Source organism: Nomascus leucogenys, chromosome 21 (assembly GCF_006542625.1).
Source record: "Nomascus leucogenys isolate Asia chromosome 21, Asia_NLE_v1, whole genome shotgun sequence".
Taxonomy (NCBI): Eukaryota; Metazoa; Chordata; class Mammalia; order Primates; family Hylobatidae; genus Nomascus; species Nomascus leucogenys.
In genome coordinates this window covers 42,952,664-42,966,519 of record NC_044401.1, presented here as the reverse complement: position 1 = coordinate 42,966,519, position 13,856 = coordinate 42,952,664, and the positions used below count along the sequence as shown (strand labels likewise).

At 44.3% G+C, this 13,856-nt stretch overlaps 1 protein-coding gene and 1 pseudogene across 2 annotated transcripts in view; both read right to left on the bottom strand.

Annotated features, from left to right (window-relative positions):
* The window catches only part of LOC100589447, a 30,774-nt pseudogene extending 21,176 nt beyond the window's left edge, over positions 1–9,598 (bottom strand).
* Positions 5,829–13,856, bottom strand: part of CASR (calcium sensing receptor) — a 105,909-nt gene continuing 97,881 nt past the window's right edge. For both annotated transcript variants that reach the window (XM_003275518.3, XM_003275519.3), the window contains exon 7: positions 5,829–12,868. In XM_003275518.3, coding sequence (XP_003275566.1) covers positions 11,364–12,868 — 1,505 coding nt within the window. In that variant the 3' untranslated portion in view covers positions 5,829–11,363. The remainder of the gene's footprint in view (positions 12,869–13,856) is intronic.

Here is a 13,856-nt window from a genome sequence, read left to right as displayed (position 1 = left end):
AAGTAGAGACGGGGTTTCACCGTGTTAGCCAGGATGGTCTCGATCTCCTGACCTCGTGATCCCCCCTACCTCGGCCTCCCAAAGTGCTGGGATTTAGAATGAGATTCTTACAACCAGGTGGATGCAGTTTGGTTCTGGAGGATAGTGCTAATTTGTGTATCTGATAGATCTGAAGTTAGATCGTTTTACCCTCTAGTTTTGTTAAGGAAGCTGAGTGTTTTCTTTGACTATAATTAGAGAATCCAGATCACTTGAATCTTACTATTAACTTCAACTTGACATCCTAAATTCTACTTGCCTTCTTTTATCAAGTACAGTGAAAGAATCCAAAAATGTAGGAGAGGCATACACATCTTTTGGGGTTATCTGCTCAAATCAAAGCCAAGAGGATCATGCATCAATATCCAAACCCATGCGATGTCGAGACTTACTGCTTTACTAAAAGGTGAGCCTCTGCTGTGGTCTTAGATCCTTTCAAAGTCCAGAAGGCTCTGTGGGGTTGACTCTTGGTATGATAATTTCTATAACTGCCAATGTTGCAAAGAAATTTTGTTTTTGGCTCAAGTAAATATTTTCTCCAGATCAAAATTTTTGTTTCTGGCTTAAATAAATATTTTCTCCAGATCACACTCATTGATGTCTCATTAAATACAATAGAATGTGTCTCATTAAATGCAATAGAATGTGTCTCATTCATGTTGGTTGAAGTGGCAAATGAAAATCATTGAATATTGTTGATCAAGTAGGAAAATCCAGTTTATTGGGAAGGTTGAATTATGAGGTTTTAGTTAACAGAAGTGAAATGTTTTAAGTTAGTGGTTTTAGATCACTTATTGGGGGGAGTCAGACAAGATAGGGAGGAAGAAACTACAGAATCTTGCCTATATAACGGAACAGGGAGTTGAGCCAAGAAAATAGCTAGAGTCAAAACCAAATGTGTCGAGGGATTCAGCTGAACTTTGAAATCTCTACTCTTGGGTGTCCTGATTGTGTGGCTGACTCCTTAAGGGTATTATAATGAAAAAAGCCACAGCTCCCACCTTAGGGGAATGTCCGGAAGGAGTTTGGGAGGGGGCTTGGGACCAAGGAAGTGATCTTGATGACATGATTTTGAATTTGAAATAACGGTTGTGAAAAAAAAGATTACCCAAGCACTAGGCAAGATGGTCAGGCAGATTTTACTGGAGGGGGCCATGGCAATAGGTGTAGGGACCACTGCAACAGGGTCTTGCCAATCAGACTTAACTCTGACCCCAACCAGGACAAGTAGGGATTTGTAGCCAAGGAGCAGGGTGGTGACAGTGGGTGGAAAATGACTAAGAGGAAACATCAGGGATAAGGGGTGTCTGGCTAAACTAATTTGATAGGATTCTTGCTGCAGGCAGGCCAGGGTGATAAGATATTGAGGATGGTCAGATACCTAGAGTGGGGGATTTTCGCTAACCTGACATAAAAGGACTCTTGCTCACATTTGATTCAACAAGGACAGGGAGGGAAGCCCAAGGTTGGGCCTAGTTATGAGGAGCACTCAGAGGAGTTTGACTAAAGTTTGGTCAAAGGAAAGAGTCTTTGTCCCTGTTATTATTCACACCTGTGAACTCAAGAACATTTTTGGGCATTTCAGCTGTGTTGAATCTTCCGTGGAAGTGGCTGTCAGGGGAAGTAAATGGAGTGTTTCTGTGTGTCTGCATTGCGTCATTTATTTTATCCAGTGGCCCTTGCTTCCTGGAAAAGAACCCCAGGGCAATAGGAATTTAGAGTTTATTCTTTTGCATGTTCTTAGGTCCCGGTCAAGAGGGCTGCCTGGAGGGGCAAACAGAAACTAGGTATATCAGAGGATGCTTCCAGGTGAGGAGAGTATATCACCCCCATTAAGGAACCTGGAGGAGACAGGTCTCCAGCAATGGAAGAAGGTTCCGAAGAACACATGAAAGTACCCACGAGCAAAAGAGTCAGCTGTAACTTACTTTCCTTCCTCCCTGTATCCCAGTTTCGGAGGGGTTAACCATGTGTGCACAGAGGAAAGGGCACGGCACAAATGGGGTGAAGGGGGAAATGGCTAACCACATCCTCTTCTCTGACTACAGACTTGTTCATCTGCAGGAGGCCTGAGCTGAGGAAGGGGAGGAGGCCCAAATGAAACCGTGTTCAGAGTTTTGACTATCACATGAAATTGTACAAAAATGAAGTTACTTTAGGATTCTATCCCAAGCGCTTTGCTTGCTCACTAAGGTTGTGACAGTTGTGATGGTCCAGGCTGGAGATGTCTGGGGCCTTCATTAGCATGGTGGGAGGTGGAGGAGGATGATGAGGCACAGAAAGAGGAGACATTGAGCAATGCTAATAACGTTCTGTCTGTTTTGTATTTGGTTGCATAACTAAGTGATGTTAAAAAATTATTCTTTGAATGTTTTGTCTTCCACCTTATCACAGGTCACCTAATATTGACCAGAGTGTGGGAAACGAATTAGCACTCTCCATAGCCTATCCAGTCAATAATTCGGCTGGATTTACCTCAAGAGTCCAAAACTGACTTCCTCTAATCCCCTGACTCCTAGAATCTTGGCTTTTTTAGCCCTTAAATCACAGTTAAAATATATATCTCAGATCTCAGAAAAGGCTTTCTTCTGTTCGCCCTTCTTTTCTTCCTTCCTTCCCTCTCTCCTTCCTTTTTACAGCAAAGTTATGTAACTTTACAAAAGAAAAGCAAATGAACAATAAACTCAATTTCCTCCATCCTATTCCTTCATTTTGCTTTTCGGTGAAATTGTATTCATGTTATCCTGTGTGGATATCCTATTCTGTGTCCTGTTCTTCCCTAAGCATTATTTCTAGAACTTGATTGTGTTTTGACATAGTCCACATGTTTGCATAGCTAATGTCTGTGGGCTCCCTGACATGGAATTATAGCATAATTTCCTTAGCCTGGGTGTTGGGCACTGGATCCTCTCCTGTTTTTCTCACAGGATGTCAGCAGTTGCCAGTGCTCTCCAGGTGCAGGCCTCCCCTCAATACGGCCCAGACAGGTTGTCTTTTAGCCTGAACATGTTGGTAACTAATTAATTTTGCTGCCTGTTGGATTATTTACTTGGGACTGTACATAAAAGAGAAATTTCTGGCACAAAGGCTAAGAAGGATCTGTTAAGAAATTTTTAACATTTTGCCAGAAGATGATAAAAAATGTGAACAAGCCAAGAGTTGGTTCATCTAAGGATAAGATCATAAATGGATGAAATGTTAGAAGATCCAGGGTACTTGTTTTTCATCAAACTCCAGGAAGGCCTTTCTGATATAGTCCAAAGAATTACTTTTTAACCTTGTTGTAAAAGTCTTAATTTGATTTTGAATTTTTTGCTTTTCAACTACAATTTTAGCTGCTTGGCAGACTTTCAGGTTCTCTTTTTAGTGAGTGTTTGACAAACTATTCTTGTGACTAATCGAACCAGTCAAATCAGTGAAATTCTTTTGTGTGATTTTTTTTGACTAATAGGATTTTTTATCCTTCCACTGCTTTTTAACATTTTTTATTATGGAAAAAATTTAAAACTAAAAATAAAAAGGGAAATAGATAAACGAACCTTCCTTTACCTGTCACTCAGCTTCAATGACCATAATTTTCTGCTCTTCCTGTTTTGTTTTTCTCCCTTATTCCTTTTTCCCTCCCCATTCTGGTATTTTAAGGCAAATCCCAGACATCATATGATTTCATCCATAAATACTTAATGCTCATCACATTTTGTTAAATGACCATGGCACAAAGGACAAAGCAAATGGGCTAAAATGTAAACAGTAACTGAATCTGGGCAGTGGGGATTCAAGTGTTCTTTGTACTACTTTTATTTTGGCAAATTTTCTGTAAGTCTGAAATTATGTCCAAATAAAAACTTAAACAAATGAACTAACCAAAAACATGACCATAACATTGTCCTATCTGAGAACCGAAGTGACAGATTTTTGTTTTATGATACATTACGCTCATGGAAAGAAATTAAGGAAAAAAAGCCCAGAAAAATATTACAAAGAAAATACAAATCACTGATAATTCTAACACCCAGACATAATCACTATTAAATGATTATGCATTTTCTCCAGGCTATTAAATAGACACTTGTTGTACTGGACCCGTATTAACTGCAGTAGGGATGGCACCAGGTTCAAGAGGCTGAAGAAGAGACCTGGAGCCAGCAAAGGAGGCATAGGGTTTACTGAAGGGGACTTACATACAGGGCAGTCCAGTGGTGGTGGACTGGATGGGAGAAGCTCGACCTCCTGTAAAAAGCATGCAGTTCACATAGCATGTTCACTTAGCACTCTCCCTCCAGCAACCTCCATCTGGGTACCCTCATTTCTTGTTAACTTATTGCTATCAGGTCTGGTTACCATACAACACCAACACACACAAAGACACACATACAAACATATGCGTGTTATTTAAAAAGACAAATAGTACTAATTGGCTTATAACAAAACACACTTGTTGCCACCCTCCCCTGTAGCACCCTCCCCTGCAGTGCAAGTTCCCGCTGTCTCTCCATCTCCTCTACCAGCAGGTTCTTCCTCATGGTAAAATGCCAGGTGTAGTTCAGCCTCCAGCACAGCATCTTGTGGATCTACCACAGCTGTGGAGATAAAAATAAATCATATTTTGCTTATATTTTTCTTAAGAGAGTGTGTTTTTCATGTTGTGTTTGATCTTAAAAATCTTTGTTTTGCGGTGGTAGACACCGCGGACGGGCTCGTTCAGTAGCCACTCTGACCTTCCTCTAGCAGGTCTTCCTCCACTATAGAGGCTGGGAAGCAAATGCTACATTTCCAGACTCCCTGACAGCCAGGGCTCTGCATGTGGCTGATATGAGACTTGGAAAGTTGGTGTGAGTGGGGCCAAGCACAGCAGAGGGATTTGGTTCCTCCAGCTGCAGTGAAGGTTCCAGTGTCTGGTTCTCTGTGTCTTGGTGCTAAGTGGAAGGCAGGGGAGGTTATGAAGCTTTTGCCAGAACACCCTCATAGAGGGATTAGGTATTTCTCCTGGGTGAATTGATCCTGATTGTATAGCAACTAAATTTGGATCACCGAGCCTCCCAAAATGTTATAAGCTTCCTAATACGATATAACAAGTACCTTTCTGCTTGAACTAGTTAGAGTGAATTCTATTGCCTCCAACTAAGAAACCTGACAGAAGAAATCATTGCATTCCATGGTACTTCCTGAGATTTCAAAAGCAAATCCTCTAAACTTCAGTCACCCATGGTTTTAATAATTATTTATATTTTGCCTATATTCCTGAAGTTCCTTTCAAATCACTTGTTTTATTTGGCAAACAACCGTAGTTGATATTTATGGCAGGTAATAGTCTATCTACTTTTCTTTTTTTGAGACAAGGTCTGGCTCTGTTGCCCAGGCTGGAGTGCAGTGGCTACATCTTGCTTCATTGCAACCTCTGCCTCCTGGACCCAAGGGAGCCTTCCACCTCAGCCTCCCAAGTAGCTGGGATTACAGGTGCACGCCACCACGCCCAGCTAATGTTTTGTATTTTTTGTACAGATGAGGTTTCACCATGTTTCCCAGGCTTGTCTCACACTCCTGACCTCAAATGATCCACCCGCCTTGGCCTACTAAAGTGCTGGGATTACAGGCGTGAGCTACCATGCCTGGCCTATGTACTTTTCATAGTGGAAACTGAGACAAAGAAAGCTTAAGTGCCTCATCCAAAGACGTGTAACTTATCTGTCATACTGCCTAGAATCCCACTCCTTTCCACTATTCTATGTCCTCAGCCCGTTCAGAAATTTAAAAGTCCCATGAAAGTCTTGGGAGCTAATTAGAGCTCCAGAAAAATTTGTAGGAGGGGTGACTGACTCAATATGGTGATTCCTATCTAATGTGATATGCTTATCTGTTTAAAATTTGGTTGCATGTTTATTTTAAATTCTTTTCTTTATTTTCCTGTTATAATTTTGAGCTTAATGTACAAAACTTGGGAAAAATTTAGAAAATCCTAAGGAAGCAGAAACAATCATCCATTAGTCCACTACCAAGCAATCTGCATTTATAATGAGTGTATATTTATAATTTATAAATTTCTCAGGATAGAAACAAAACATGTAAAGAAAATCAGGACATTCTGAACAATAACCACACCTTTGGGTTGATATCAAGGAAGATAATCACATTCTTCCAAAAACATTTCCTGATGCCTTTGTGAGGGATCAAATCCTGTAATGACCCCAGGGTTTATTCTTGGGCTTTGATCTCTTACCCATTTTCACTCTATTTTCATATTTGCCATCCATGTGCTGAAACTTTAGTCACAGAGTTTGCTGCTTTTATTTGTTCTAACTTCCTGTGCTATCTAGTTACCCAGGTGCCCACATTTTAGAGGCAGGTAGCTGGTGCTGTATCTCTATTATTCCCCCGCCTCTATCTTCCAATAAAGCTCTTTTTCTTTTCTTTTTCTTCTTTTTTTTTTTTTTTTTTTTGGCAGGGTCTTGCTCTGTCACCCAGGCTAGAGTGCAGTGGTGCAATCAGAGCTCACTGCAGCCTTCACCACCTGGGCTCAAGCAGATCCTCCCACCTCAGCCTCCTGAGTATCTGCCACTACAGGCGCATGCCACCATGTCCAGCTGTTTTTGTTTAAAATTGTTTGTAGAGATGGGGTTTTGCCATGTTGCCCAGGCTGGTCTTCAACTCTTGGGGCTCAAGTGATCCTCCCACCTCAGCCTCCCAAAGTGCTGGGATTGCAGGCATAAGCCTCTGCATCTGGTCTCAGCTGTTGATTTAAACGGGTACCCCTGCTTGTCTCCACTCCAAGTGTCCTCCACTCTTGTCCAGGGGTCAGGGGAGGGGACAGATGTGGTGGTTATTCCCAACAGAGGAGAAGGTTCCCCTAGCCCCACTTGGTGCTAGAGTCACAGTTGTCCCTCCAGTTCCCAGAGGCACCTTCATGCTGGTTCTGCCCAGTTTCCTGCTCTGTTGGCCTTCACCTAGCAGTTCTCCACTTCTCATACCACTTGCTGAGCTTTTCCTCTCAAGGCTAAGACTCTTCTTTGGATCCCTGGAATGCACCTTTATTCCTGTGGCAGGTTCTACCCTGTGCTTGTTGTTTCCCTGACCCCTGCCTCACTCCTTGCATAATAGCAAAGTCACTCAAAGTTGTCATCCAAGTCTTGATATTTTTTCCATGATCTGGGCCAGGAAAACCAGCATCTCCCAGAGGCTGTGATCTCACTATGGCAACTTCCTCCCACCTACCCTAATTCCACACACCTTTGGGAGTGTTCTCGTCTCCAGTGGACTCCTAAAATGACCACTCAGGCTCAGACAAATGAGGGCCACCTCCTCCGGTGATTAGCCAGCACCCCTTATTGATGTTCTATTATTCTTCTAGCAATAATTATTTCAAATGCAGCAGGTGAGCAAAGGGAAGCTCAGGCCAGGCAGAGCCAGCCCATAGCTATGCGATTTCAGCCAGAGCAAAACGAGAGACAACATTGCCTTGAAATGTGACTTTTGGAGACAGAGGTAGGGTAGCCCCAACTTCCCCCAAACCAAAATTAATGCAATTAGACAACGTGTAACGATCATAGGGACTTTCAGGGTATTGATGTTATATGCTGATCATCACCTCTAAAGTTCCAACCTAAATTCTTAAAATCTTCTAGGACACTTTCATTTGAGTGAAAATCTTTTTAACTTTATAATTCATTTCAAATTTCAAAAGAAACGTAAGCAGTTTCCCATTGTTAACAAAACCTAAGAAATATTTTTAAAAGTAATTAAAAAGTGATCATATATTTACCTCCTGACTTCCTTTATTCAAGAGGAAAGCAAACACTAGTTTGTTGAAGCTACCGATTTCAGGTTTCTGCTACTGACAGATAATAGAATGAGACAACATGGCTGTGTATTTTCTATAACCAAAGCCAGCAAAGACTTAGAATATGAGGTTTATACTTTCCCAAGCAGATGTAGAGGAATAGAATATTAGAGGCGAACGAGTGAGCTAGGTGGAGGGAAGAGGACAACAGTGAGAACAGGAATAGATCTCTGAGACAGGCTCTGGCTGCCAAAACTCAGGGAAGAAGATGACAATACAAATGTGTTTGTTTTCTGTTGCTGATGAAACAAATTACTATAAACCTCATGGCTTAAAACAACACAAATGTATTATCTTACAGATCTGGAGGTCCAAAGTCCTACAAGGGTGTCACTGGGCTAAAATCAAGATGTTGGCAGGGCTGCATTCCTTTCTGGACGTTTTAGGGGAGAATCTGTTTTCTGGCATTTGCCAGCTTCTAGAAGCAGCCTGCTTTCCTCAGCTCATGCCCACTTCCCTACGCAAAGGCAGTACTGGCCAGTGGTATTTTTCTCATACTGTATTGCTCTCACACTGACTCTTCTGCTTCGTCCACATTTAAGGGCCCTTGGGATTCCAGTGGACCCACCTGGATAATTTGGGACACTCTTCCTATTTCAAGGTCAGCTGATTAGCAATCTTAATTCCACTGTACTTTAATTCACCCTTGCCATGTAACAACATAGCCATAGGTTCTAGAGATTAGGATGTGGGCATCTTTGGGTGACCATTATTCTGCCCACTACGAAGTCTATTCAGGTTTGGAGACATGTACCCTGTTTCTTCTCTGGTACCCTGGAAGCTTTGTTAGCCTCCATAAGCTCTGTGTACTGTCATGGGGAGACAGCAGTCAAGTAGACGTGGAAGTGAGGCTGCCAGTGATTTCTGGGCCTCAGGGATGAGCATGGAGGTAGCTGCAAGAGCTAGCAGGCCCCACAGGGACCGACTGGTTAGGACAGTGAGGCACGTGTGAAAACCACCACGAATCCCATGATGGGACCAGATGAGGATACAATGCCTTAGGGCACGCCAGCGAAGGCCAGATCAGATGGCTCTCAGCAATGTCACGAGGGAGCTGCTGCTGACTGAGGAGGCCCACCCCAACCTTACAAAAACCCTCCTGGAAGGGAGAAGGAACAACGTCTGAATTGATCCCCAAACATCTAAATTGGCTCAGAAAACACTGAGGTTACTGCGAAAACCCTGATTCGACTAAGATGAAGTTTCTGTCACTAGGCTGGAGGGGAATTTGAGACAGAAATTAAGTTGTTGTAGACAAATCATGCAAGTTCATATTTCACGCCCCGATTTTGTGCTGAGGTGCGCCTGCTACGTATAAATTGGGACAGTGTTGCTGTATCTGCCTTTCTGACAATAGCATTGGGAGAGACTCCTTATTTGCAAGTGCTTGGTGAAGCGAAAGCTCACTGTAAACCTGTGTTTTCCTCCTAAAGCTCCTTGGGTGACGTGGACATTGAAGTCAAACCCTGGAGGGAGAAATATGTCACATTCTGTTGAGGCTGTTCCCTGACAGCTATTTTGAAATCATCACATTTTCAGCATTTTTTTTAAGACCAAGTAAAATGTTAAATATAAATCTCCACTCAGCTAGGTGCCTTGCTCAGAGGCATGACTGCAGGGGGGCACGGGCTGGGTGGGGGCCAGTGCCCTTCCTAGGTGGGGAGCAGGCACCTCACTTGGGTCGTCCTGGGTCACCACCTTCTGCTCACGGTCGCGCTCCCACATGGTGCCCTCTAATGGTTTCTCATCATAATCTTAACAACTATCAAGTCAACCGATTTGCCCTACAAATCACTGAAAGGCACCCCTTTGGAAGAAAGTGGTCAGGGAAAGAAGTCACCAAGAGCTGTAAAATTTGAGGCTTCAGGAGATTTAATTGCAATGGTTTGGCCTCAGCTTAGAACCTCCTCCTAGACTGGTGATGGTCTTCCCTGGATGCTGGAGGTCCAAGCCCTGACACTGCAGAGACAGGGCATCGGGCCACCTGAGGGGCTGACCAGCTTTCTGGCTTCCTCACCATGAGCCAGTGTTACTAGGGCTGACCCCATGTGTTGGGCCCCAGAGCTCTTGGGCTTATTACAGAGCAAGTGATTGTGATCAGTGGGCTAGGCAGTACAATCTGAATGGTTAATACGTGTGTTTTGTTTTGTATTTGAAGTAAGGGAAAAAAAATTATTACAGTATCAGTAATAACATTAACTAACATTTATTGAATGCTTATTGTGTGCTAGGTACCAGGCCAAAGTACTTTATATACATTATCTCATTTAAGCCACATAAGAGCTCCGAGGGGAAAGAACGATTATCCTCATTTTAAAGATGAAGAAGCTGGGGCTTAGAGAGGTTAAGGTTCCCTGCCTACAGTCACTCAGCTTGCAAATGACCAAGCCATGGCTTGAACCCCGGTCTGTCTCTCTGGCTCCAGAGCCTGGGTGACCGGCAGTATTAACACCACTGCTGGAAGGAACATAGCTCTGACATTTGAGGGTGGATCTTTCTTGGAACCATGCTTTCCTACCCTAGCAGCTATTAGCAGGCCAATAATTGGGAACTTACTCTGCACAGGTACAGGGTGGATCTGGCTTCAGGAATTCTTTAGGGTAGAGATGGGAGGGACTTCTGGACCCTTGAGTCCCTGAAGGGGCTCACATAAAGCTTAGTTTATGGGAGTGAGGATAGTGGGGTGGGGAAATAGAGCTCAATAATACTGCCTTATATAAACCAGACTGACATTTTTCAGTTTATATTGTCCATGGACTATTACAACAGAAGCATTTTCCTAAGGATAAAGCTACATATAGGAATATTAATTACAGATACAGCTCATTGGTTTATGTAGTCCCTTCCTAACAATTTGAGGTGATTCTTGTGATCCTGGAATCTAAACATGGCATCACTATTGTGTCCTGGACAGAATCAGACATATGGTATAGGAGGGGTGCAAACCTTCTGGATGTTACTCAATAGCAGCAGCAGGTAGGAGACAAAATATCATATGGTTTTCATAAATAGGAGGAGATACATTCTCCTTATGTTGTGAACATTTAAAGTTCAGTTGGTTGTCAAGGCATTGGGCAGGACTGGTGACATTCTGTCTTTCAGACTCTCAGCTCTGGTGGTGGCAAATTTGATGTCCCATCAATCTGCACACTCTGGAGGGTAGTTTAAAGCCACAGTTTCATCTCTGAGCTGATGGGTGGGACAGAACAGAGGAAGAGACATTAGATGTGGGTGAACAGCAAATCTGACCGTGGAGATCTCAATGCTTTGACGAATGCAACCACAGAAACACAAGGCTCTTCTTTTTTTTAATTTTAAAGGGAACATTGGTCAATTCATTGTCATTTAAAACGGTGTGACTAAATTCGGGGCATTTGATGTGTGTATTATCCCTTCTTCCTCAGAGGAAAGGAGTCTGGGGGGATTCCTCGTTCCTGGGACCCCAGGAAACCTCTCTGCATTCTCCCTAGACCAGCCTTCTCCTTCCATTTTATGAATTCAATACGTTTTCTGTAACAGTGCTGCCTCCACCACTGATGACAAAGCTCTGTGAACTGGACACTACAAGTGCTGGGGACAACTCTTCAGGGTCCTCCACCTCTGGCCGGTGGTCTCCACCCACAGGTCCTTGCAGACCTGTTTCCTGGACGGCCAGATCTGAGTCCGTTTCCCCGCACTGCAGCGGGAGTAATGGCTGGTGTCGGGTCAGCGTATCGCTGCTTTTCTGGGCCTCCAGGGAGTTCTGGTGCGTAGAATTCCTGTGGGCCATGGCGTTCTTCTGAGGCTCATCGAAGCTCAGTGAGAAGGTGACCGTGCCGCTGCCGAAGATGACCTTCTGCTTGCATCTGGGCTGCTGCTGCGATTGTTGCTGCTGTGGGAGGGTCAGGGGCTGCTGCTGCTGCTCTTGTTGGGTTAGGGCCAGCGGCTGCTGCTGCTTCTGCCTCTCGGGCGGTGGGAATGGGTCTTCGCTGTTGCTCTTGCTGCTGATGGAGGAGGAGGGGGTGGATCCAGTGGAGCCTCCAAGGCTGCTGGACCGCTTGCGGGAGACGTTGCTGCGGCGCAGCGTGGCCCGGGCAGCCACCTTGAAAGCGTGAGCTGCGGTGCTGCAACGCACCTCCTCGATGGTGTTGCGGGATGGCTTGAAGAGAATGATGTAGATCTTGTTGAAGAAGATGCACGCCAGCAAGCCAAAGCTGGCTGCCAGGATGGCAATCACCTCCACGGCAGAGACAAACTTGCCATAGGTGCTGGCATAGGCTGGAATGAAGGAGATCCAGACAATGAAGAAGATGAGCATGCTGAAGGTGATGAACTTGGCTTCATTGAAGTTCTCCGGCAGCTTCCGGGACTTGAAGGCAAAGAAGAAGCAGATGGCAGCCAGCAGGCAGGTGTAGCCGATCAGGAAGCCCAGGGCCATGAGTGAGCCCTCGTGGCACGTGATGAAGATGATCTCATCCTCCAGCTCGTGGTTGCGGTAGCTTGAGGGGGGTGCAGTGTAGAGCCAGATCACACAGATGACAATCTGCATGAAGGTGCAGAGGAAAACCAGCAGGAACTGCAGGTTGAGCCCCCACCACTTGCGGTGGAAGCTGGTGGGGATCTTGGCCTCAAACACGAGGAGGACACGGTTGGTTTTCACCAGGATGCACGAGATGCAGAGTACGAAGCTGATGCCAAAGGCCGGCTGGCGCAGGCGGCACGTCCAGTCCTGGGGCTCCCCGATGAAGAACAGGGAGCTGGAGAAGCAGCAGAGCAGGGAGAAGAGGAGGAGGTAGGAGAGCTCTCGGTTGGTGGCCTTGACAATGGGCGTGTTGCGGAACTTGATAAACACACCCAGCACAAAGGCTGTCAGGAAAATGCCCAGCACGGCAAAGAGGGTGAGTGCGATCCCAAAGGGCTCCGTCCACGACAGAAACTCGATCTCCTTGGCAATGCAGGAGGTGTGGTTCTCATTGGACCAGAAGTCATCAGGGCACTTGTTACAGGCACTGGCATCTGTAAAATGTCCCGGTGAAGAGTGAGTTATTGTGTGGCACAGACTGAAACGTGTGAGTGTACATGTGGTGGTGGGCATACACAGTTTTTTGGATGTGGTCACTACATATTTTCTTCATTTTGATGAAATCATTCTGATTTTTACATGATCAAAAATATGCTGAACCCCGACATGTTTAATAACATGGTTAATTTCATGTAACTCTGATGGTTCTATTGTTAGTTTGTTTTCCCTTTGCACATGACATGGGTGAGGCCCTTGCTTCATTTAACACTACCTGCTGATGGTTTATAGCAGGGAATGATCAACCTTGCTGGACAGGTGGCTGTCTTGCACACCAGAGGTCTAGCATGGTCCATCGACTCTTCACAGAATGATTCAAGCTTAGCCTGATTTATTTATTTAAGTATTATTGGGTAATATTTGAGGTTTACAACATGATGTTGTGGGATACATATGGGCAGTAAACTGGCTACTCTAGTGAAGCAAATGAACATATCTGACATCTCACATGGAGAGTGATTTATTTTGGATATATGGATGGGCTTTGTAGACATGCCAGAGCAGCTTTCCTTTTAGATCAAGGCAGAGTATCCCATGCACATGACCTGTGCTTTCCTCACTCCATATCCACAGCTTTTCAATGAGGGAGGCTGCAGACTCATTCAATTGACAACTGTTTGCTAAGTCTCTGCTAACTCCCAGGCAGTATGCAGTTTTGGGCAGTGAAAGGAGCATGGGTTTTGGAGTTAGAGATCTGGATGGAATCCTGGCCGTACTACTTACTAGTGATGTGACTTTGGTCAAGCTTCTTAACCTCTCACAGCCTCAGTTTCCTAATTTATAAAATGGGAGCAGCAATAGCCCCATTACTGGGGTGAGGATAACATGAGATAATAATATCAACTATAGTTAATATTTATGGAGTACTTCTAATATGCCGAAGTTTTATTTAACAAATATTTATCTAGAACTTACCATGTGCAT